This window comes from Panthera pardus, unplaced genomic scaffold (assembly GCF_024362965.1).
Source record: "Panthera pardus isolate Hobbes unplaced genomic scaffold, ASM2436296v1 HiC_scaffold_11, whole genome shotgun sequence".
In the NCBI taxonomy this organism is placed as follows: Eukaryota; Metazoa; Chordata; class Mammalia; order Carnivora; family Felidae; genus Panthera; species Panthera pardus.
Window position 1 is genome coordinate 71,617,748 of NW_026526666.1, and position 21,415 is coordinate 71,639,162.

At 44.9% G+C, this 21,415-nt stretch overlaps 1 protein-coding gene and 1 long non-coding RNA gene across 4 annotated transcripts in view; one reads left to right on the top strand and one right to left on the bottom strand.

Moving 5' to 3' along the window:
• ARMH1 (armadillo like helical domain containing 1) overlaps positions 1 to 20,171 on the bottom strand; it is a 37,266-nt gene extending 17,095 nt beyond the window's left edge. The window contains exons 1-6 of one of the 3 annotated variants that reach the window (XM_019429026.2): positions 20,058 to 20,165; positions 18,802 to 19,029; positions 13,764 to 13,832; positions 12,905 to 13,071; positions 11,645 to 11,841; positions 8,343 to 8,427 (exon numbers count right to left, since the gene is read on the bottom strand). In XM_019429026.2, the coding sequence (XP_019284571.1) occupies positions 8,343 to 8,427; positions 11,645 to 11,841; positions 12,905 to 13,071; positions 13,764 to 13,832; positions 18,802 to 19,007 (724 nt within the window). In that variant the 5' untranslated portion in view covers positions 19,008 to 19,029; positions 20,058 to 20,165. Of the gene's footprint in view, positions 1 to 8,342; positions 8,428 to 11,644; positions 11,842 to 12,904; positions 13,072 to 13,763; positions 13,833 to 18,801; positions 19,030 to 20,057 lie in introns of all 3 variants that reach the window. The other 2 variants (XM_019429028.2, XM_019429027.2) reach the window with 2 other exon arrangements.
• Positions 16,917 to 21,133, top strand: LOC109254815 (uncharacterized). Its single transcript, XR_002074987.2, has 3 exons — positions 16,917 to 17,270; positions 19,783 to 20,162; positions 20,581 to 21,133. It is a non-coding gene; the product is annotated as an uncharacterized LOC109254815 (long non-coding RNA).
• The last annotated feature ends 282 nt before the right edge of the window (positions 21,134 to 21,415 follow it).

Consider the following 21,415-nt stretch of genomic DNA (forward strand, 5'->3'; position numbering starts at 1 on the left):
TATTCCCCAAGTAACCATTTTTCCAAATTCACAAACATTTCCATTTTACCATGAACTTGTTTCTTATGCCTGTGTTTGTTTTTCAGCAATTTTTATGAGATGGTATAGTGGTTTTAAAATATGTCCACAAAAGTTTTAGTATGTTTCCTCTCAAGGGGTGGAGCCCATTTCTTCTCCCCAGCTTCTAGTGAACAGGGTAAAACAGAAGGGACGGTGTACGACTTCTGAGGTTAGATTATAAAAGGTAGTGGGGCCTCCTCCTTGCACTCCCTCAGATCACTCACTCTGGGAGAAGCCAGCTGCCATGCTGTGAGGACATTAAAGCAGCTCAATGGAGACGCCCACATGGCGAAGACTTGAGGCTTCCTGTCAACAATCAGCTTTAACTTGCCACGTCTGTGAGTGAGCCATGACGGAAGGGGGTCCTCTAGGCCCCATGGCACCTTTGGATGACCATGGTTCCAGCTAACTGCTTGACTGCAACCTCATGAGATACCTGGAGCCAAAACCACTCAGTTAAGCTGTTCCCAGATTCCTGACCCACAAAAACTGTGTGAGATAATAAATGTTTATTTTTTAGCCACTAAGTTTTGAGATAATTTGTTATATAGCAATGGGTAATGGATAGAGATGGATGGATTTAGCAGTTTTCATAGATTTCTGCAAAGTGTGAATATAATGGCTTTCATTTTGTCTTCATAGTGGCATTTTATGGAATTCTCATTTGTCTCTGCCCAAGCTCTGTAGCTGCAGTGGCAGGGAGTGGGGGCAGGGAAGGGGGACCCCGTGGAGGAGCCTGCTGGAGGTCACCATACTGCATAGCCTACACTACCCACCCTTGAGAAGAGAGGATGGGGAGAGGTGGGACAAAGAAAGGGAGACCTAGGGCCAACAAAGGGCAGATGAGGGAACTGAGGGACAGAGAGAGTGTAAAATCTCTGAGAACTCTGAAGTTCCGGACTCTCTCAGCTCTCTTAGGTCCCATTAATACAACCAATGCTTTAAACTTCACAAATATTTAAAGGAAACATGTCAGTAAATTGGGAATTTGGTGAACTGGGCACTCAGCAAATTGGTCATTCGGCCAATTGATTTTTGGCAAGCATATATTTGGCAAATTAATTTACAATGAATGGTCTGCTTCTAATTAAGTCATACATAGTGATGTTCATAAGGTAATAATTTATTTGTAAAAGATGCTAATATATTTACACATACATATATTTCAAATTCCCAACAGAACTCATTAATTTATTCTTCTGCAAAACTTTCTATGACTTTGAAATTTCTCTTCTCTAGGAAGAGAGGCCAGTGAGAGAGTACTTCTGTGGCTTAGACTGCTCGTCATGATTAAGTCCCTGCCTGCCACCAATTCCTGGAATAGCAATCCTCCCTGGGAGGAAACTGCCATTTTTCACTTCACAGAAGTCATAAATGGAGATAAATTCCAGGCAGGACCACTTTGAAGAAGGCCTCCCTTAATTTTAATTTTGGCTCTCTAATGTTAAATGGGATCATCATTAAAAGAAATTCTAAAATCTTAATTCTAGGAAAAAAAAACCTTCAGAAATTAGTGGTCACCAGTACCCTTGCCATGGTTATTTCTACTTCAAAGTGAAGAACAGACAAGAATGGACAACCAGAATCCCCTGCAGTGAGGACTAGGAAACCATTCTTTGATGCACACATTTCGTCTGGCACTCTTTTGGGAGAAAAAGGTGCCATTGTGGAACCATACTAGACCCTGAGAGAAAAGGAGAAATCAGTAATACTAATCCGCACTAGCCTTTAGTTCCAGCTGTGGCCCCCAGCTGTCTTCCAGGTGAGGCCCCAGATAACATGGAGCAGAGATAATCCATCTCTGCTCTGTCCTGTTGTAATCTTTGACTTATGTAGTGTGAGAGTAAAACAGTGATAGTTTTGTGACATGAAATTTGGGGTGGTTTGTTACAAGCAACAGGTAACCAGGGCATCCACGCCCTGCTCCTGTGGCCTTACTATCTCCTACCTTCCTCCAAGTACCACTTCTTTTTTCTCCCTCTCCAAACCTTCTTCCTTGGCCCTAGGAACTCTCAGGAAATAAAGGGTAATTTACTACACACAGCCTCCACTTAGCCACCTGGGCTGAAAAAACTAGTTATTTCATTCTATTTCCAATGTGATGCCTGTTCAGTATAAATTAGGGTATACACGATTCACCCCGTCTCCATTCATTCATTCAACAAATATTTAAGAGTCTACTTTTGCCAGTACTGTTCAGGCCCTAGGGATACAATGGTAAACAAAGAAGAGGAACTCTCAGCTCTTTTGGAGCTGATTTTCTTACAGAGCACAGACATTAAACATGTAAACAAACAAGGTGATTTCTAAAGGAGATAAGTGCAATGATGTGCTATGATGGAGAGAGCCTGAGGTGGGTGGCAGGAGGGAATGGGGAAACTTTAGAGAGAGTGGGCAGAGGTGACATCTGAGCTGAAGTTTGAGAAGCTGTCCATCAATCCAAGGTCTGGGGGAAGAGCCTTCCAGAAGCTTTGCTGGCCATGACAGGTGTGTAGATTTTAGTGTAGGTGCAGTGGGAAGCTATTTTGAAATGATTGTTCTGGCTGCACTGGGAGGATGGGTTACAGGAGGCCGGAATGGAAGCAGACGTTAGCAAACAGGATGGTGGGTTAGCCTTGGGCGATCACGGGGTGGGGTTGGGGCGGACAAAGAGGGTAAGTAGGGAGAGAGCCAGATAGAACTTGGTAAGGGTGGGATGGGGTGGGAGGTGAGAGAAAGTGCAGATCATGGTACTGGTCTTACACTTTTTACCTGAACAGTTGGGTTGGTAGTGGCACCTTTTATTGAAAATAGGAGAAAGAAAAGGATTTGGGAAGAAAATCAAGCGTTCTGTTTTGGATATAAATTTCAGATGTCTGGGGAGGTTTCAGGGGAGAGATCAGGCCAAAGATACAGTCTGGTATCTGCATGTATAACATATTTGTGGTGCGTAAAGCCAGGGGACTAGACAAAATCACGCAAGCAGGAGGTGTTGGTAAAGAGATGAGAAGTAGGCTGACCTAACAGAGTGGTAGAGAAATTAGGAGAAAGTAGAAAAGCAAGCAGAGCAAACATGGCAGACCCAGCTGGCAGGAGAACAACGAGAAGTGGTATCACAGAAGCCCAGAGAAGAAAGCCGGATGCTTTGGGCCAATTGGGTCAATGGAAAAACGGGTAGCTGGAGGGGAACTTGGGGTCAAGGAGGGATATGCATCCTTAAACGCTATCACTTAATCTAATTTTGGGGGGCAAGTCTTTTAAATCTCTTTTAATCCATAGATTACCAAGGAGGGGCTCTATTTTAAAGATGAGAGATACAGGGGGTGCCTGAATGGCTCAGCTGGTTAAGTGTCCAACTCTCGATTTCAGCTTGGGTCATGATTGTGCGGTTCATGGGATCAAGCCCCACATCAGGCTCTCTGCGCTGACAACAAGGAGCCTGCTTGGGATTTCTCTCTCCCTTCCCCACTTGTACTCTCTCTCTCTCAAAATAAATAAACATTAAAAAAAAAAAAGATGGGGGATACAGATCATATTTGCATGTCAATGGAGATGATCCACCAGACAGAAAGAGAGAGGCTGTTGTGAGAAGGCTTTATGAATGTGCTTCAGAGAATAAGCAGAAGCAGAGGATGGGATGCTTGGGTGGCTCAGTCAGTTAAGTGACCAACTCTTGGTTTCAGCGCAGGTCATGATCTCATGGTGAGATCCACAGTGTGGAGCCTGCTTGGGATTCTCTCTCCTTCTCTCTCTGTCCTTTCCCTGTTTGTGCTGTCTGTCTCTCAAATAAGTAAATAAATAAACTTAAAAAAATTAAACTTAAAAAAATAAACTTAAGTAAAAATAAACTTAAAAAAACTTAAAAAATAGACCTAAAAAAAAAAAAAAGAAGAAGCAGAAGAGCTGGCCTGTGGTAGGAGCAGGGACATTTGGTAGTAATGGGAAAGAGAACAGAGAATGAGTAACGGGCCAGGCAGACTGGCAGATTTGGAGGTGGTGGGGGTGGAGTTCTCAATGATAAAAGAGGTGAAGGTCTCACCTGGCTCCTGCACCACTGACAAGGGGAAAGAGTCACCAGGTCTCCTAAGCCTCTCCACCCTGTTTTCACTGGACTCTCCCTGAGAACTCCACTTTCCTTGTAACCTTCTCAGGGGAAGGATGTTAACTACCCCTCCCATCATGGAAGGTAGAGTGAACATCCTCCTTAACCTCCTCCTTCCTTCTGAACCACTCATTTTTGTTTTTTTGTTTTTGTTTTTTGTTTTTTGTTTTGTCTGTTTGTTGAGAGAGAGAGACAGAGAGAGAGAGAGAGAGAGAGAAGGAGGGAGAGAGAGAGTCCGAGAGAGAGAGAGAGAGAGAGAGAGAGAGAGAGAGAGTCGGGGAGGGGCAGAGGGAGGATCTTAAGCAGTCTCCACAGCCAGAACAGAGCTCGACATGGGGCTTGATCCCACGACCCAGAGATCATGACCTGAGCCAAAATCAAGAGTGGGACACTTAACCAACTGAGCCACTCAGTCGCCCCCCTGACTAAGCCACCCAGATGCCCTATGACCCATTAACTTTTCTCCTCAATACAAACACAAGCAACCCCCAGTACTTGGCATAGTACCTGGCACACCACGGATGTTCAATTAATATTTGTTTCTAAAAAACAAACGAACTCTGGCCCTTTTAAGGTTAGTCCATTCAACTATATCGCTTATTCCTCCTGGTTACTGGGTTCTCTAACCATGACTGTTGCCATCATCCTGGTCTTGTAATTTAGTGTTGTCCAACTCAGAGAAATTAATCTCTGATCCTCTCCAGTTGTCACTGTTAGGACCACATCTAAGACCTGTCAGACTTTCCCTCCCCCTGCCTTTGGAGGAGTCTCAGCGGGAGCTAACACTGTGTTCTCTTCCAGAACTTCCACTCCACCGATCACGTAGCGTAGCTCCCCCTTGTGGACAACGCATATACATGCATATACATGCTCTACGTTCCCAGTTCCACCAAGACTATTTTGAAGTTCCTGGTAAAAAAGAATGATTCATTCATTCAACAGACATCTTGGGCACCTGTTATGAGTTTGGCATATTTGAAATTATCTTGAGACTCACGGTTTTACTGTTATCACAGGAGCAGACATCAAACCAAAAAGGCAGTGAGAAAATCTCATGTTTCTCCTGCCTCTGCCTCAGTGTGTATGTACAGTCTTCCCTCCCTCCCTCAACAGACATGCAACAAGGATCTACCCTATGCCAGAGACTGCACTGAGGAGATAAGGACAAAAGTGGTAAGGAGTGCACTGAAACTGTACACAGTGCATTCTAGAGATGACTGCTCTAGGGAAGGGGTGTACTGGAGGGCAGGAGGTGCAGGGTGGTACAAAGGAAGGAGGGCTGACATCTGGGCAGGGGTTGAAGGCAGGTGAGGGAAGGCCTTGGGAAAGAAATGCTTAAGCTAAGAAGTGATGATGAGTAGGAGTGGTCACATGAGTCAGGTGAAGGTGGTGGCGGGAAGGGAGGCTCAGTGCCAGCCAGTCTAGTCCCCTTGGGCTGCTTGATTATGCTTCCTAACGTGATTCAACTGCCAGGTTACCCCCTTGCTCCAATGCAGCAACAACTCTCTGCTGCTGGGTTTGACCTTTACTCGGTTCCCTCCACTACCCCACACTTTACTGGCAACTCCTGCCAAGCTAGGAGACTCTCCTCCAGCTGGTAATGGATTTCAACATAGCATTACTTCTCAATTTACAAGGTCCATTTTCCCAGGCACACCTGCAGGGGTCAAACAAATATGAAATTGACAATGCTGCTGAAGGCAAAACTGACTGACATTTAGTTTCAACACGGCCTCCCCAAAATAAATGATATTGGAAGTCAGCATCTGGACCTTTGTTGGTCTTCCCCAGGATCTCACATGCATAGTTGAACCCTGGTACACGCCTGCTCCTTCTGTCCCTCCCAGACTTCCTGGGTCTGGGGCTCCACCTGCCGAATCCTGATATGTCCTGATGTCCAGATCTTTCCTGCTTAATAGGTCTCTCTGTCCTGGCCTCCACAGCCCTGTTCATTCCCCCTTCTATATGCCATCTCATTCTCCATACTGAGGCAGTTCCCAGTCCTGTCCATTCTCTTTTCCCAGGGCCTGTTATTTGGCTAGACCAAGTACATTTTTTAAAAAATTTTTTAAAGATTTAAAAATTTTTTTAAAGTAATCTCTACACCCAACATGGGGCTTGAACCCACAACCTCAAGATCAAGAGTCACATGCTCCACTGACTGAGCCAGCCAGGCACCCCCAGACCAGCACATTCTTACTTTGTTATCTGAACAACCTGAAAGGCCTCCCAACTGTCCTCGAGACTTGAGAGCCTTCTGTGGCTCTGACCTACTGAGCACACCACCACTCAGGTAACATTCCTGAGACAGTGCTTTCCCTCTGCCACTCCCCTGTTCACGGCTCACTTTTCAATGGCTCTGTGCTGCCTACTGGAGAGAGTACCTGCTACTCTTCCATCTGGCTTTCAAGGTGCTCGTCAATCTGGTCCTAGCCTACCTTTCTAGATCTTTCTGGACTGAGACCTCTATCAAACTTCCACTAAATGATCTGTCACTCCTCAGATACATCTTGTATATCCCTACGTCTGGGACTTCTTTTATACCATTCTCCTTTCCAGAATGCCCTCCTCTTCTCCTTTCTACCTTCCCAGATCCTTCCCATTCTCCAAGGCTCAGCTCAAATACCACCTTCTCAGCAAACCCTTCTTTGATCCCTCCTGTTGAAAACAGAATTTTCTTTCTTTGAACCACTCTAGGAACAGGGAAGGAAACAACATCCTGTAAACACCTACTATGGGCTCATGTTAAAAGCATACATTTTAGGGGCACCTACGTGGCTCAGTCAGTTAAGTGTCTGACGTCGGCTCAGGTCATGATCTTGTGGTCCATGGGTTTGAGCCCCACATCTGGCTCTGTGCTGACAGCTCAGAGCCTGGAACCTGCTTTGGATTCTGTGTCTCCATCTCTAGCTGCCCTTCCCCCACTCTCTCTTTCTCTCTCTCTCTCAAAAATAAATTAACCTTAAAAAAATTAAAAAGCATACACTTGGGGCGCCTGGGTGGCGCAGTCGGTTAAGCGTCCGACTTCAGCCAGGTCACGATCTCGCGGTCCGTGAGTTCGAGCCCCGCATCGGGCTCTGGGCTGATGGCTCGGAGCCTGGAGCCTGTTTCCGATTCTGTGTCTCCCTCTCTCTCTGCCCCTCCCCCGTTCATGCTCTGTCTCTCTCTGTCCCAAAAAAAAAAAAAAAAAAAAAAAAAAAAAAAAGCATACACTTTGCAGTCAGATCTGGTTTGAATCTAGTTAGTTGCATAACCGTGGGAAGCATACTTAATATCTCTGTGCTTTGATGCTTTAGCTTGAAAAACATAACAATACTTACCTCCACCATTTATTCATTTGAACATTTGAAACCTAATATGTGCCAGGCTCTGTACTCTTGTGGTTCTTTTGAGAATTAAATGAAAGGATGCATGGAAAGTGGCTAGCACATAGGTGTACTGAATACATGAAAACTTAATACTACCACCATCCAGTTTAGTTTCTTAGGAGAGGGACGGTCCCCCAGGTGACTTCTGTTTAGTGGGGAAGTACTACATAAGACTGAGAACCAGAGCCAGCTCTTCACCCAGGCAGGTCCTAGCAAATGTTAAAGCATCATGTGGCTGATTCAAAGTATAGAAAGTGGCTGTCATTTTCTGGCTGATCAGATCGAACCAGCATCTTCCATCTGCTGAGGTTACCTAGGATACTTAACATGGTTCCTGTGACTAAGAGAAAACTCTATGTATGTATGTATGTATTTGAGTGAGAGCAGGGGAGGGGCAGACAGAGGGGGACAGAGGATCCAAAGCAGCCTCTGCGCTGACAGGCTGATTGCAAAGAGCCCGATGTGGGGCTCAAACTCAAGAACCGTAAGATCATGACCTGAGCAAATGCTCAACCAGACTGAACTATCCAGGTGCTCCATGACTAAGAGAAAACTCTCAAGAGTGAATCTGTCTGGGGGCGCCTGCGTGGCTCAGTCGGTTGGGCGTCCGACTTCGCTCAGGTCAGGTCATGATCCACGTTGGGCTCTGTGCTGACAGCTTGGAGCCTGGAGCCAGCTTCGGATTCTGTGTCTCCTCTCTCTGCCCCTCCCCCACTCACACTCTATCTCTCAAAAATGAATAAATATTAAAAGAAAATTTGAAGAGCAAACCTGTCTAGCTCTCACGGTGACTATAATGTGTGAGTGGGAGCAGACCCGGACGCCTCCCCTACCTTCATACTGCACTTCCAGGTGCATCGTGCGCAGTACCTTCAGCACGCAGTCCACAATGCTGGGGTGTGTGGTCCCAACGATCGACTGACAAGATAGACAACAGGACAAACTAGTTACTCTTTAGATCTAGTACACCTGGAAGAAATGAAAAGCGGACTTCCCAGACAGCTAGGCAGCCTGGCTGAGTGGGGAGAGGGAGGGGAGTGGTGAGTCAGCGGGCCTTGGCCCCCGCACCATCAAGTACATTTCTTTTCCAGGGGAGGGACAGATGGGCATCCAAGAATCAGACTGAAGCGTCTGCTGAGGTGACCACCGACCCCTCTAGCTCAGGAGGTGTTCAGTTGGGGTTAGCTGGCCACCTGCTAGAGGTGTGGGGACAAGCCTCCCCCCTTGCTGGGGGGAGGGTGGGCACAGGCTGGGGAGAGTGGCACTGATCCAGGATCCTATATCTTCTCTCCCTCATGAACCTCACCCAACAGGGGAACTGCTCCTTTCTACCTCTTCAACCTTTATCTGTGCATCACTTCCTGTCCATTAGCATGAAACACCCTCAAGTTCACCCAGATTGCACAAAATTATCCTTCGGCTCAATCTTCTCTTGCTACTGCTCTTTTCCCCCTTTACACCTAAGCTTTGCAGGAGCCCAGGGGAAACTACTTCATCCTCCATGCATCCCCCTTTGACAGGCTGCTGCAATTTAAATTTTCCTGCCATGGGACCAAGATTCAACCAAACTTTTCTTCTGGGGACCATCTTTCGGTTCTACCCACATTTAATCTCTCTGTTGTACTTGACCCAGCTGGTCATGTTCTCCTTATTAAAACTCTTTTCCCTGCATTTTCACAGTCCTATTTTTTCCCTGTTTTCATTTTATGGCTTCCATTGCTTTTTTCCAAAGAGGTTGAGTGGTATATGGAAAGACTAAGAACTCTCAGGGGGGCCTGGGTGGTTCCATCATTTAAGGATCTGACTCTTGATTTTGGCTCAGGTCATGATCTCACAGTTTGCGAGATGGAGTCCTGTGTGGGGCTCTGCGCTGACAGCATGGAGCCTGCTTGGGATTCTCTCTCTCCCCCTTTCTCTGTTCTCCCCTGCTCGTGCTTTCTCTTTCTCTCTCGCAATAAATAAACATTTAAAACAAGTTTTAGAAAAACTAAGAACTCTGTGGAGTTAAAGTTGGATTTATTTATTTATTTATTTATTTTTAATGTTTTAATGTTTATTTATGACAAAGAGACAGAGAGACAGAGCATGAGTGGGGGAGGGGCAGAGAGAGAGGGAGACACAGAATCAGAAGCAGGCTCCAGTCTCTGAGCTGTCAGCACAGAGCCTGACGCAGGGCTCGAACTCACAAGCTGTGAGATCATGACCTGAGCTGAAGTTGCACGCTTAACTGACTGAGCCTCCCAGGTGCCCAATTTAGTTTTTAATTAAAAAAAAAAAAGGTTATTTATTCATTTTGAGAGAGAGAGAGAGAGAGAGAGTGAGTAGGGGAAGGGCAGAGAAAGAGGAAGAGAGAGAACCTTAAGCAAGCTCCACTCTGTCAGCACAGAGCCTGACGTGGGGCCTGATGTGGGGCCCAAACTGACAACAGTGAGATCATGACCTGAGCTGAAATCAAGAGCTAGACACTCAACCGACTGAGCCACCCAGGCGCCCCAAGAGAGTTGGGTTTAAATGCCCACTTAGTACATACCTCTTACTTAGTGTGTGGCTTTGAATAAGTCACCAAACACCCCTCAAGGCTCAGTTACATCATCTTTAAAATGGGGATAATAATGTCTGCCTCCATAAGCTATTGTAAAGACTAAAGTAAGCCCCTGGCACAGTGCCTGGCAGGTAGGAGGCATTTAAAAACTGAAAACTGGAAGTAATAATAATAATAATAATAATCCAGCTCTTTTGTTGGGCCTTTCTCCTCCGCTCATCTCTTAAATGCTGGCAATGTTCCTTCTCCTTACTTGGTTCACTTTACCTGGCTGATCTTATTCACTTCTGTTGTTTTAGTTACTACTTCTCTGCTCATGAAACCCAGTGGGCCTCTCTCCTAGATGTCCTCAACAGTAATTCCTCAATTAAGCTAGGAGTCAGAATTACTTGGGGAGCTTAACAAGAAAAAGCATTACCAAAGGCTGCCTGAAAACTGTCAGATTCTATGGGAGGGATGCCCAGGATTTGGTATTTAAAAAAATTGTTTTTGAATTTTATTTATTTTTGAAAGAGAGAGAGAGAGAGAGAGAACAAGAGGGTGAGGGGCAGAGAGTAGGGGACACAGAATCCCAAGCAGACTCCATGCCATCAGCACCCAGCCCAACTTGGGGCTCAAACTCAAGATAATGACCTGAGCTGAGATCAAGAGTCAGTGGCTCAACTCACTGTGCCACCCAGATGCCCCCAGGATTTGGTATTTTTTCCATAAATGACCTATTTATATCTTTTTTTTTTTTTTTGGCCTATTTATATCTTCTGCAGCTGGCTGGGCCTGCTCCTTAAATGGTACTTGGGAGCCACCGAGGCTCATCAAGTCAAAACCTAACTCCTCCCAAATCAGATCGGTTTTTCCTGCTCTCTCCTGCTGGTACCCAACTCTGCCTGATGCTAAGTCCAAAGCTGGATGTCATTTTTTACTGCTTTTCTTTTACTGCCCCACTTACCACTCACTCTGCCTCAGAAATGTCTGTCTGACCCTGTCCTCTCTGTTCCCACTGCCACAGTTCAGACCTTACCCTTCCTTTGACCTCTTGTCTCCCTGCCTCCACTGAGCCTGGAGCTGTTTTGAGATCTTTTAATAATTTACCTCAAGACCAATCTTGGAGCCTCTCTTCCCTCCTTATTAGCACAGTGTCTTCATGTGGCCACCATGTCCCAAATCTGCTTCCACTAGCATTCAAGGGCACTGAGAGGAAGGTAGAGCCCGCAAGAGAAAAGGAGCTTTCCCAAGCCCTGGCAATCTGGCCTCTCACTTCCATGCTGTCAACAAATGTGCCCATGATGCCTTCCCTACTAAATTGAGTTCTGTAAGCTTTTCTACAGTCTTTTCATCATCCTTGTTTCTTGTCTCAACCACTTTTAAGTCTGCCAACATCTTTCTGATCCTTAAGTAAACAGGACAAATCACTCTGCTGGGAGACATGAACTCTTTGTCCTGCCTTGGCCTTCTGGAAGTAACGCTGATTGAACAGCAGATGTGCAGTGGGAGGCTGAGCTCAGTTTCTCATGCCTGAGTGAAGTGCAACTGTGGAAGGTAATTTTCAGGTTAGTGTGTTGAATCGGAACCACAGGAGCATGTGGGCTGCCTCACCTGTGCAGTCCTGAGAGTCTGCAGGGAGAGCTGCTGAGCTTTTGGGGACGCACAAGGCAGCAAAGCTATTAGACCTTTGTACACTTGATTCTGGTACTTGGGATTACCGTGGACCAAAGAATCCAATAGAATCTGCACTTCTTCTTGGGTCTCTTCTGATTTAGACTTTGCCAAAAATTCTGCTATGGATCTTACACCTGAACAAAGAAAAGAGGAAATGCCCAATTGGAAGGGATTTATGAGAAAGAGCCTCACTTGAGATTACATAATATGGGGTAAGGACTGAAATGTGTTAACCAAGCCTGTTCAAGCGAAGCAAAAATCAAGGCTCTTGCGTTGCCTCACTGCCTTATTTGCCTCATGGCTCTGTGGCCAGAGGATTTTGTTTCAACACAGGGCATGTCCGCTTGTCAAAATCTGTTGTAAAGTTGAAAATGGCTCTGCAAAATGCACAATTAAACACGTGTTTGGGATTGCTATGTGATAATGAACACATATGCAGCATTCAGCAGTTTACTAAATGTTCTGACACATGCTGCCTCATTTAATCACTATACTGAGAGGGAGGTGTTAGTCCCATTTCATGGATAAATACACTAAGGCTCAGAGAGGCCATGGGGAGACATAGAGGAGAACCATGATGAAAAGTGCAGTGAGGGAAATACTTTGAAAAAGGGGTGTGGGGGGGATGGCATCATCTTTATCCACCCTGATCAGGACACTTGATGGAACATACGGAAATTACACGGTTATTTACACTTCTCACTATATTGTAAGCTCTTTGAGGACAAGGACTGTATTTTATTCATCTTTGTACTCCCAGCACCTTAGTGTATATGTATGTGTGTGTGTGTGTGTGTGTGTGTGTGTGTGTGTGTATACTTAGCACACATATTCAATGACTTTATTTCCTTTTTATTTCTAGAGTTATTCATAACTCACTTAATTTCACAAAGGATTTTAGGCAATGGCTCAATAAATCTTTGTTGAATGGGTACATAAAAGAGGATATATTTAAAATGGAGAAGTATTTCCAAAACTACCATGGAAAGATTTGAGCAAATGACAAATCAAGAAAATCATAAATCTGACTCTTCTGGCAGTGACGTGGACAGGGGCTAATTGACTCCACTGTACAAAGTGCTTTTGTGCAACCAGTTCCATGATGTGTTTTCCTAGAGCAGTGCTGGGTGCTGCCACCATTTTGCCCAGGCCCCTAGGAAGACATGGGATCGCCACCCTGTCATACACAGTACCCACCATAGCTTTCACAAATGAGCTCCTTGTACTTCCTGCCAGAGTTCGCAATGACCTGAAGTAGCCTGATGGATTCCTTCTTGTCCTCCTCCTTGATCTTCTCCAGCCCAAGTATTTCCAAGAGTGTTAGGACGCCTCCAACCTCGAGAAATTCTATAAGGTACCGATTACTGTCCAGAGAAATACAAGAGTAGAAATCAGACACCCTGTCAGGTTCCTTGGCACTCACCTTTCTGAGGGATCTCAAGGGCCTTTCTTCACATACTTTGCCCTCCTATCTAGGAAGTGCTCATGGGCAAAGTGACACAATAATTTAGAAGTTCTTCCTTCTAGCAGCAAATGAAAAAGTTAAATACAATGGACATATCTTGTGTTTGGTTTTTCAGCATCTGTTTCTCTTCTTGAAATGGCACCTCAATGACCCTTGGGTAATCACCCCTCTGCCACTCAAGGGCCATGTGGTTTTGGCAGGATGAGCGGGTGACAGGGAACACCATCATTCTGACTGCAGTAATCGTTTGGGACCAGCCATGTGACCTCAGTTGGCTCAAGGAGGTTCAAAACTGGGGACTTTCTTAGGAATCCCTGGGAAAGATAAGTGCTCTTTTGGGTGGACTGAGCTAGAAGGATGCATGTCTGGAGTTTCTGAGAGCCATAGCGCTCAGAACAGAGCTGAGAAATAGAGAAAAAGAGAGGCAGGGACCAAGTACTGATGACATTTTTTGAGCCCTTGGATCTAGTCAGGCCGAAAATCTGCATTTCTACCCAGATGGTGAAATGTGGTGGTCCCATGTGGTGTGAATGCCAAGGCCACCATGAGCCCAACATACAACTGAGATCCCAGAATCTCTCTAGAACTCACCTGCTTACAGCTGACAAGAAGATGCCAATTGACTTTAGAAGCTTATCTAAACACGAGCCAGTCATATAGCTGTATGACAAGTTAAAGAGTGAATTTCAGGATGGTTTTTCACACAGGAACCAGATCCTGTGACTGATTCCTGGTCATCATCTATGATGATCATGGCCCATTCCTGGGCCTACATCTATGGCCCAGGATGACCGATAGTTGAATTGTATCCTTTATCTGAGAAGGGTCCCTAGGGTGAAGGGGAAGTGGAAACAAACATGGGGTGGGGGAATGCTGGCAGGCATGTTCACAGTTCCCCAGGAAGCTTTTCACCGGTATTCCAGCAACCTTGACTCTGACAGGCCCCCTAGACAGCAAGGAGGCTCTGATGAATATAAGGTGCATGGAGAAAGCATAGTCAATTTTCCAAGCCTCTCTATGCTATGACCATTGCACCCTTGGGTCTCTGCACAGTTCATTACTTTGTGCCTCGTTTTTAGACTTCTCTAAAAATAATCAGCTTCATCATTAATTCTCAATTTTGTACTTGCTCAGAGCTTTACACTGGAGGTCACTATCTTTATGAAGAATTGCGTGTCTTCCTAATAAGAACAACGGGAGATGGTGGAAAAATTAAACTCTGATTTAAAACAACCTCAGTATTTAATGTTATTTTTTAATGTGAGCCTTGCAAAAAGCCTCATTGTAATAAAGCACCCAGAGCACGCATCAGCTCAGATACAAGGTATGAAATCAACCCACAACAGAAAAGAAACCAGTCAACAATTACTAGGCTCATAACACATCACAGGCTCTTAGAACACTTAAGAAATTAGCTGAAATTATTGCAGCTCATGGAGGATGACTGAGAGCTTCCAAGACTGATAAAGGCTAATGTAATGGGTTGGAGGTAATGGTGCTTTGTTGGGGGGGGGGGAGGGCGCGTGAGGCAAATTATCTCTGCTGCACCCTGGTTCCCAGGATGCCAATAGAAGTGGAGACAGATTGGCTCATTAGGAAAGGCTCTTTGCTGCAAAAACAGTGTTTGCTCTAGAGCCAGGCTCCCCTGCCTGTTGCCACTCCAGCTGGGGGCCAGGATATCAGCCCACAGGGTAGTCTCTGTATTCCTCCATTGTCTCCCACCCAGCTCCCCAGGAGCCCCAGCCCCGCCCCCCCTTCCTACCTCACTGCCTTCTCCCTCTTCTCCTCAGTTACTAGCTAGGCTCACCAACTTTTGTCACCTCTTTTTCCTCTGCCCCAGGCTAGTCTTGCTTTCACAGTCACTCATTATGCATATTTCTGATCCCTTATTTTCAGCAATTAGTTCCAGAAGTCTGTCACCATATCAGCAGGTGCTAACCAGTACTAAGCATTCATTGTGTGCCAGGCACTGTGTTGCTTTGCTTGCATTGTCACACTGAATCCTCACCACACCCCATGGGGGCTGCTATTATAACATGTCCATGTACTTCATGAGGATGTAATCTCAGCCAGGTTAATGACTTCTCTAAGTCCCAAAGGTAACTGATGGAACTGGGATTTGAACCTAGGAGTCTAATTCAGAGTCTGAGTTTTTCCTGTCAGGCCTCTCTGCCTGTAGACAGATGGAGGGAGTGGGGCTATTTATGGATTATTTCCTTGGATGGTGTTGGAGGTGGAATCGTGGGTCTGCCCTCTCACTGGGGAGGGAGACGGTGAAGTAGAGTGGATGATACACGGGCTTTGGGCCAGATAGACCCTTTGCAAACCTTATCTCTGCCATTTACTAGTAAATTACTCAAACTTTTCAGGTAATGACAATCACCTATTAGGCTTGGTGTTAGGCTCACAGGAGATAATATTTGTACATCACATAGCTAGAGCATAAAAAGACTCAATAAATGGCAACTAATAATTTTGTCATTATAATATATAAATCCTTGTTTTTTTAAAAAAATTTTTATGTTTATTTATTTTTGAGAGAGAGAGAGAGAGAGAGAGAGTTGAGCAGGGGAGGGGCAGAAAGAGAGATACAGAATCCAAAGCAGGCTCCAGGCTCTGAGCTGTCAACACAGAGCCTGACGCAGGGCTCAAATCCATGGACCGTGAGATTATGACCTGAGCTAAAGTCAGACGCTGAACCAACTAAGCCACCTAGGTGCCCCTGTAAATCCTTAATTCTACTGGTCTATTCTGGAAGTTCAAGGTTAAAAAAGGGGTTTGAGGCTTCTGTGAGATTAGGCGGTAGTCGATTTTGTAAAACATAATGATGCTATGTTGATTTGTTTTCCTTCAAAATCCACCATAACTAGAGGACTGGGGAGGAGGAGTGAAGTCACTGATTTAAAACACGGTATCACTTCGGCTGGTCTATTTTCTCTGTTGTATGACAAGGTCACAGCAAGTTAGGAAATTATGAATAATTTCAGGTATAGACACTGAACATACAACTGTATATTAAAAGCATGATTTGAATCATTCAGTAAGTGCTGAGTGAGCGTCTACTAAATGTTAGGCATTCTGATTGGCACTTGGGATATGGGGAAGAATGATACCAGGCCTAGAGTAATAAGGGCAGTGACTGAGTAAGAAAAGAACATTATCATTTAAGGGGTGGGTGTAGGAAAGATCCTGCAACAGAGACTGAGAAATGGCCTTGGGAGAAGGTGGAGGAGAGGAGAGCATAGATAGGGGCAGTGGACAAGCCGGATGGGGGCTAGGGTGAGGTGAGTGAGGCACTTGCTTCGATTGTGAAATTTCAGGGGGCATCAAACAACTCAGTAATCAAATAATATTCCAATGTGCTATTTAAAAAAATAAAAATTAACACAAAAAAAATCCATGATGAATAAAATATTAAAGTTTTAAATGAAGATGGGGTCTGACCCTGTGCTTGTACAACCCTGACTCCCTCCCCTCCTCCTGTCATGTGGAAAGTGCTGCCAAGTGAGATGAGGAGGGAAAAAGGCAGTCTAGACTCAGTGACAAAGGGGTTGCAGATAACCTTGGTGAGGTCAGTGTCACAAATTGTGAGGTCGAAGCCAGATTATAGGTGATGATGCTTCTCAAAGTATCATCTTTGGATCACATGAGAGTCACCAAAGGATGCTTGTGAGAAACAAAGAGGCCAGGGAGTCTCCCTCAATCTACTAAATCAGAACAGTGGGGTGGGGGTGGGGAGGTAGACTCATAATCTGCATCTTAAACCTCTTTTATGCACACTAATGTCTGAGGACACTGGGGTCAACCTAGAGATATATTCAGTGGTTTTCCCCTTGGCTTGTTCTAGGCCTGAGTCTGATTAGTAATTTTATCAATGATTTAACTGTAAGAAGAAGAGAGCTGTAATTACTTAAGCCTTTAGTTTTGCCCAGGTGCAGACTCTGGTTCACTCATTCCTTTGTTCAGTAAACACATAGGAAGTATCCCTAATGTGCCAGGCATGGTCCTGCGTGTTAGGGTTGAAGAGATGAGGAGAACAGATGTGGTTCCTGCCCTCACAGAGTCTACAATCCAGTGGGGAAGAGAGATACTGAGCAGGTATGAACAGTACAATATTATGGCAATGAAGACAGAGGGAATGTCATGAGCTACATATGTAACAGGCTAGGTATGTGCATAGGCTAGTCTGGGGCTCAGAAAAGGGCTTTCTGAGGAAGGGATGTTTTAGATTGAGATCTGAATACTGGAGTAGGAATTAGTCAAATTAAGAGGAGGTTTAGAGAAGAGGGGAGGGTTCAGGCAAGAAGAAAAATATATAAAAGGATCTGAGATGCTCCGTGGAATGCTGTGGGCACCCAGCAGGAATATCCACAAACTCATCCCTAACTCAAACTATCAAATCTGTCTTCAACCCTTATCTGTCTCCGGGGCTCCTGAGCAAGGTACCTCAAACACAACATGTCCCAAACCAGATTTATCAACTCCAGCTCCCTCGTTTCTTGGATTCTCTTCCCACATGATGGCACCCCATTCGCCCAGTTTCCCAAGCCAGAAACATGAGAGTCATTCTGTGGAATAGAAGTGGAGATGGTAGTTGGATTAATAGGTATGGAACTCAGATTCCAGAGAGAAACGTGGGCAGGGATACACAACTGAGAGCCCTTTAACGGTAGTGGGGTTGACATCACAACGATGGGTTAGGTCACTCAGGGAGAATCTATGAGTGAGCAGAGAAGAGGGACATGGATGGAGCCCCAAGAAACATCCACATTTCAGGGATGGCTGAAGAAAATTTGGAACATAGAGAAATAAAGGAGAAAACCAAGAGAATTGGTGTCACAGAAACCAAGGGAAGAGTATATAGTTTTTTGTTTGTTTGTTTGTTTGTGATGATCTATACGTGCATTCTTTCTTCTTTTTTTCTTTTTTCTTTTCTCTTTCTTTCTTTCTTAAGTATAATTGACATATAACATTATATTAGTTTCAGGGAAGCGTGTTTTGAGAAGTGGTAATGGTTGATTGACAAATGCCACTGAGAGGTCATGTATAATGACTGAGGATGTAGTCATTGGGTTTTGCAATTAGAACAACATTGGTGACCTTGGCAAGACCTGCATCGGTGAAGGGGACAGAAGTCAGACTGCTGTGGGTGGGGGAGAAAAGGGAGGTAAAGAAGTATAGACAGGGAAAGTCAATAACCTTTTCAAGAAGCTTCACCATGAAGGGCAGGAACTAGGTGGAATACTGGTTTGAGATGCGGATTTAATTTAATGTTTTAAGGTAGAAGGGATTTGAGCATATGTAAATGCCAATGAAAAAGCTGGTAGGGAGGCAAAAATGAAGGCCACCAGAGAGAAAGAATAAGGTTCCTGAGGACAGAGAGAGGACAACCCCAGATGGAAGGAATACCCATGTCAAATCTTATGGGAATGGAAGGGGTTAGGGGTGAGAATGAGGATATAAGTTGGGAAGACAGGAAAGGAGAGAGTTCTTGACTTTGGGGACACTACTTTGATCACCAGATGTCCTGATCTAAAATCTTAGACTCAAGAGAAGAGCTCCCTCAATAATCTTCATTCCTTTTCTCCTTTGAAGATTGCCCAATTTATTTCTGTTCAGCAAAGGATACATGAGTCTAAGCCAGGTGGTCAGGCGTACCAGGAACAAGCTGGCTCCCTGAGAAAACTCCTGCTCCAGTTCAGGGGCGGTCTTGCCTTGGTTGGTCTCGATGAAAGTGTTGAGGATGTGACTCCTTGCAACTTTGCCAGCATTGTCCCAATCCTGTAAAAAACTCAAGAGCCGGCTGATGGCTGCCTGCTCCTTTATAGAAGTCATGGTCAGTCAGTCCTGAAGTTGGCTACAGAGGGAGGGAAAACAGGTTACCAAAATAGTTAGAACCATGCAAGTCCTGTGGGCTACTCTATGGGTTTTGCTTTTCCAGCAATCGGCGGGAGGCAGGGGGAGTCTCTGTCACCCACATGGATGTTGAAACATTCAAAATATACCTCTAGAACAGGTCACCTCCTACTTGAACAGGCAGGATCTAGCTGTGTTGTAATGGCATGAAGAATATCAAGGTGGCAAACATCTGCTTCACATTTAAGAGCTAAGATTTTAGCTCCTTGGATCCTCTGCTGATGCCAGCTGAGATGAGGGTGCTTGCTAAAAACCTGGGTCTCTTTCACCCCTCATTTCACACAGTGTCAGAGATTTGGGGTCGTTAGAGACCTGGCGCTTCTCATACCAATCGGCCAAGGAAAAATGCTCCTTAACCTTGTGCCTTGGGCTCTTATACTATTCTTTTAAAAACAACTTTAAAAAAAGTTAGTAAGAATAAAAAGTTCCCATTCCATAGTTAGATTAATGGGCTGTGGTTTGTAGGAGTCTGTGTCCTTGGGAGAGTGTTTTCAGTGGGGGAGGGAAGGTTTAAAATCAACCCGTTTTCCAAAAATAGTTGTGATTGAAAGTGTTATTATCCATAACAAATGTTAGTGCTGATGGGAGAGAGGCATGTGTGATTCTTTTGTCTAACAGACAAGTGAAAGTCATATTTCACATTATCACGGGGTTTTCTGTGATTTACAGAATATTTGTGAAACATTACTTGCAGGGGCCATGATTGATATGGAGAGAACAGCTTGTGTGTAGGGGAGATGTGTATTTCACGAAGACTGTTCAACATGAAATTTACAGTCCCATAAAGTGCTTCTACATCTTCGCCAGAGATCTAGTTAAAAGGACTTTACAGTCTGAAACATCCTAAAATTGATTCTAAATTAACGTTTCCTCACATGTATTTGAGATATTGATGGGGCCCAGCTATCAGAATTTTATTAGGAAGCAATAATCTGAGGCACACTGAGACAGACATACATACACACCAACCTCCACTACTCCCCAGAGGACACTGGATATGCGCTCTCAGGAAGGGCGTCCACGTAGCCTCAGGGATGGAGACAACCACGAAATCCTGTCAGCCTTAACAGCCAGGTGAGTAACTGTGGATCACCCTAAACACAAAAATGACCAAAATCCCTCATAGGATCAGGAATCAATCACTGTTAATGACATTACAGCCCTAAGTCTGGGAATAACTTTCAGAGGCCGCGGCCACCTTCAGCATCCAAACAGGCCTCAAGAAAATGGGGATGAATGGCCGTTCTGGACCTCAGGGAAGAGGAGTTGAAACACCACCATTAGGTTTAAGAAGCAGAAAAGCACCCTGTGCCCACCCCACTGCCCCCTGCTGCCGTGGGTGGACTCTCTCCAGGATTAAAATTTAAAGTGCCATCAGAGATGCACCCAGCAATTCTAGGCCAGGGAGGGTGGGACACTTGCAGCTGGGCTCTCCCCACTTTGGATCCTGAGGTTTCCTTGGATCTTCCCTTTCTTAATCTTTTCTTAACAGGAAAGGAAAACCCACAAATGGCAGCTTTAAAGGTCACAGCGATTCAGGTGTCCATCAGTGAGTATGTGGGGCAGGCCCATCACGTGGCACTGTGTGAGGCGCTGCAGGACATGCGGGGATGAATACAGCACTGCCAGGGCCCTTGAGGAGCCCCAGATCTTGTGACAGTGGAAGAACATGAGACTTGGAGTCAGACTGGGAGCCAAGGAGAGAGGCCTCAGGAGAAACCAGTCCTGCAACCCCTTGATCTCAGACACCTTGACCAGAACCTCCAGACTGTGAGATAACCAATATCCATTGTTTAAGCCACCCAACCTATTGTGCTTTGTGATGGCAGCCCCAGCAAACTCCTACATCACCCTCACTTAATTTATCTGTTTTAGGCAGTATTTATTTCTTACTCTGACAGTTGAGGAATTAGCTTTCTCGTACCATGCTAACTTCCATTTTTTCTTCTCCCCTTATCCTCATAATATAGTTTTCCACAATTTATAGTTAAATCAATAGTTAGTGTTTACATTATTGATTAGGTAAATAAATACTGTCCACTCAAGCCGTAAACTACTATTACATTTTCTTTCCTTACAAGTTGGTTTAACCTGGAGCTAACAATTGTTTCTTTTTTTTTTTTTTAATTGTTTAGACTTCTGAGTACCTAGGGCTACTTTCTTCCCAATGTTCCAAACACATGGCAATTTTTCCAAATGTTCAATCCCTAACAGATCAGTTCCATCTTTTCCTTGGCGACTTTTTTTTTTTTTTTAATGTTTATTTATTTTTGAGAGGGAGAGAGAGCGAGCAAGCTGGGAAGGGGCAGAGAGAGAGAAGGGGACAG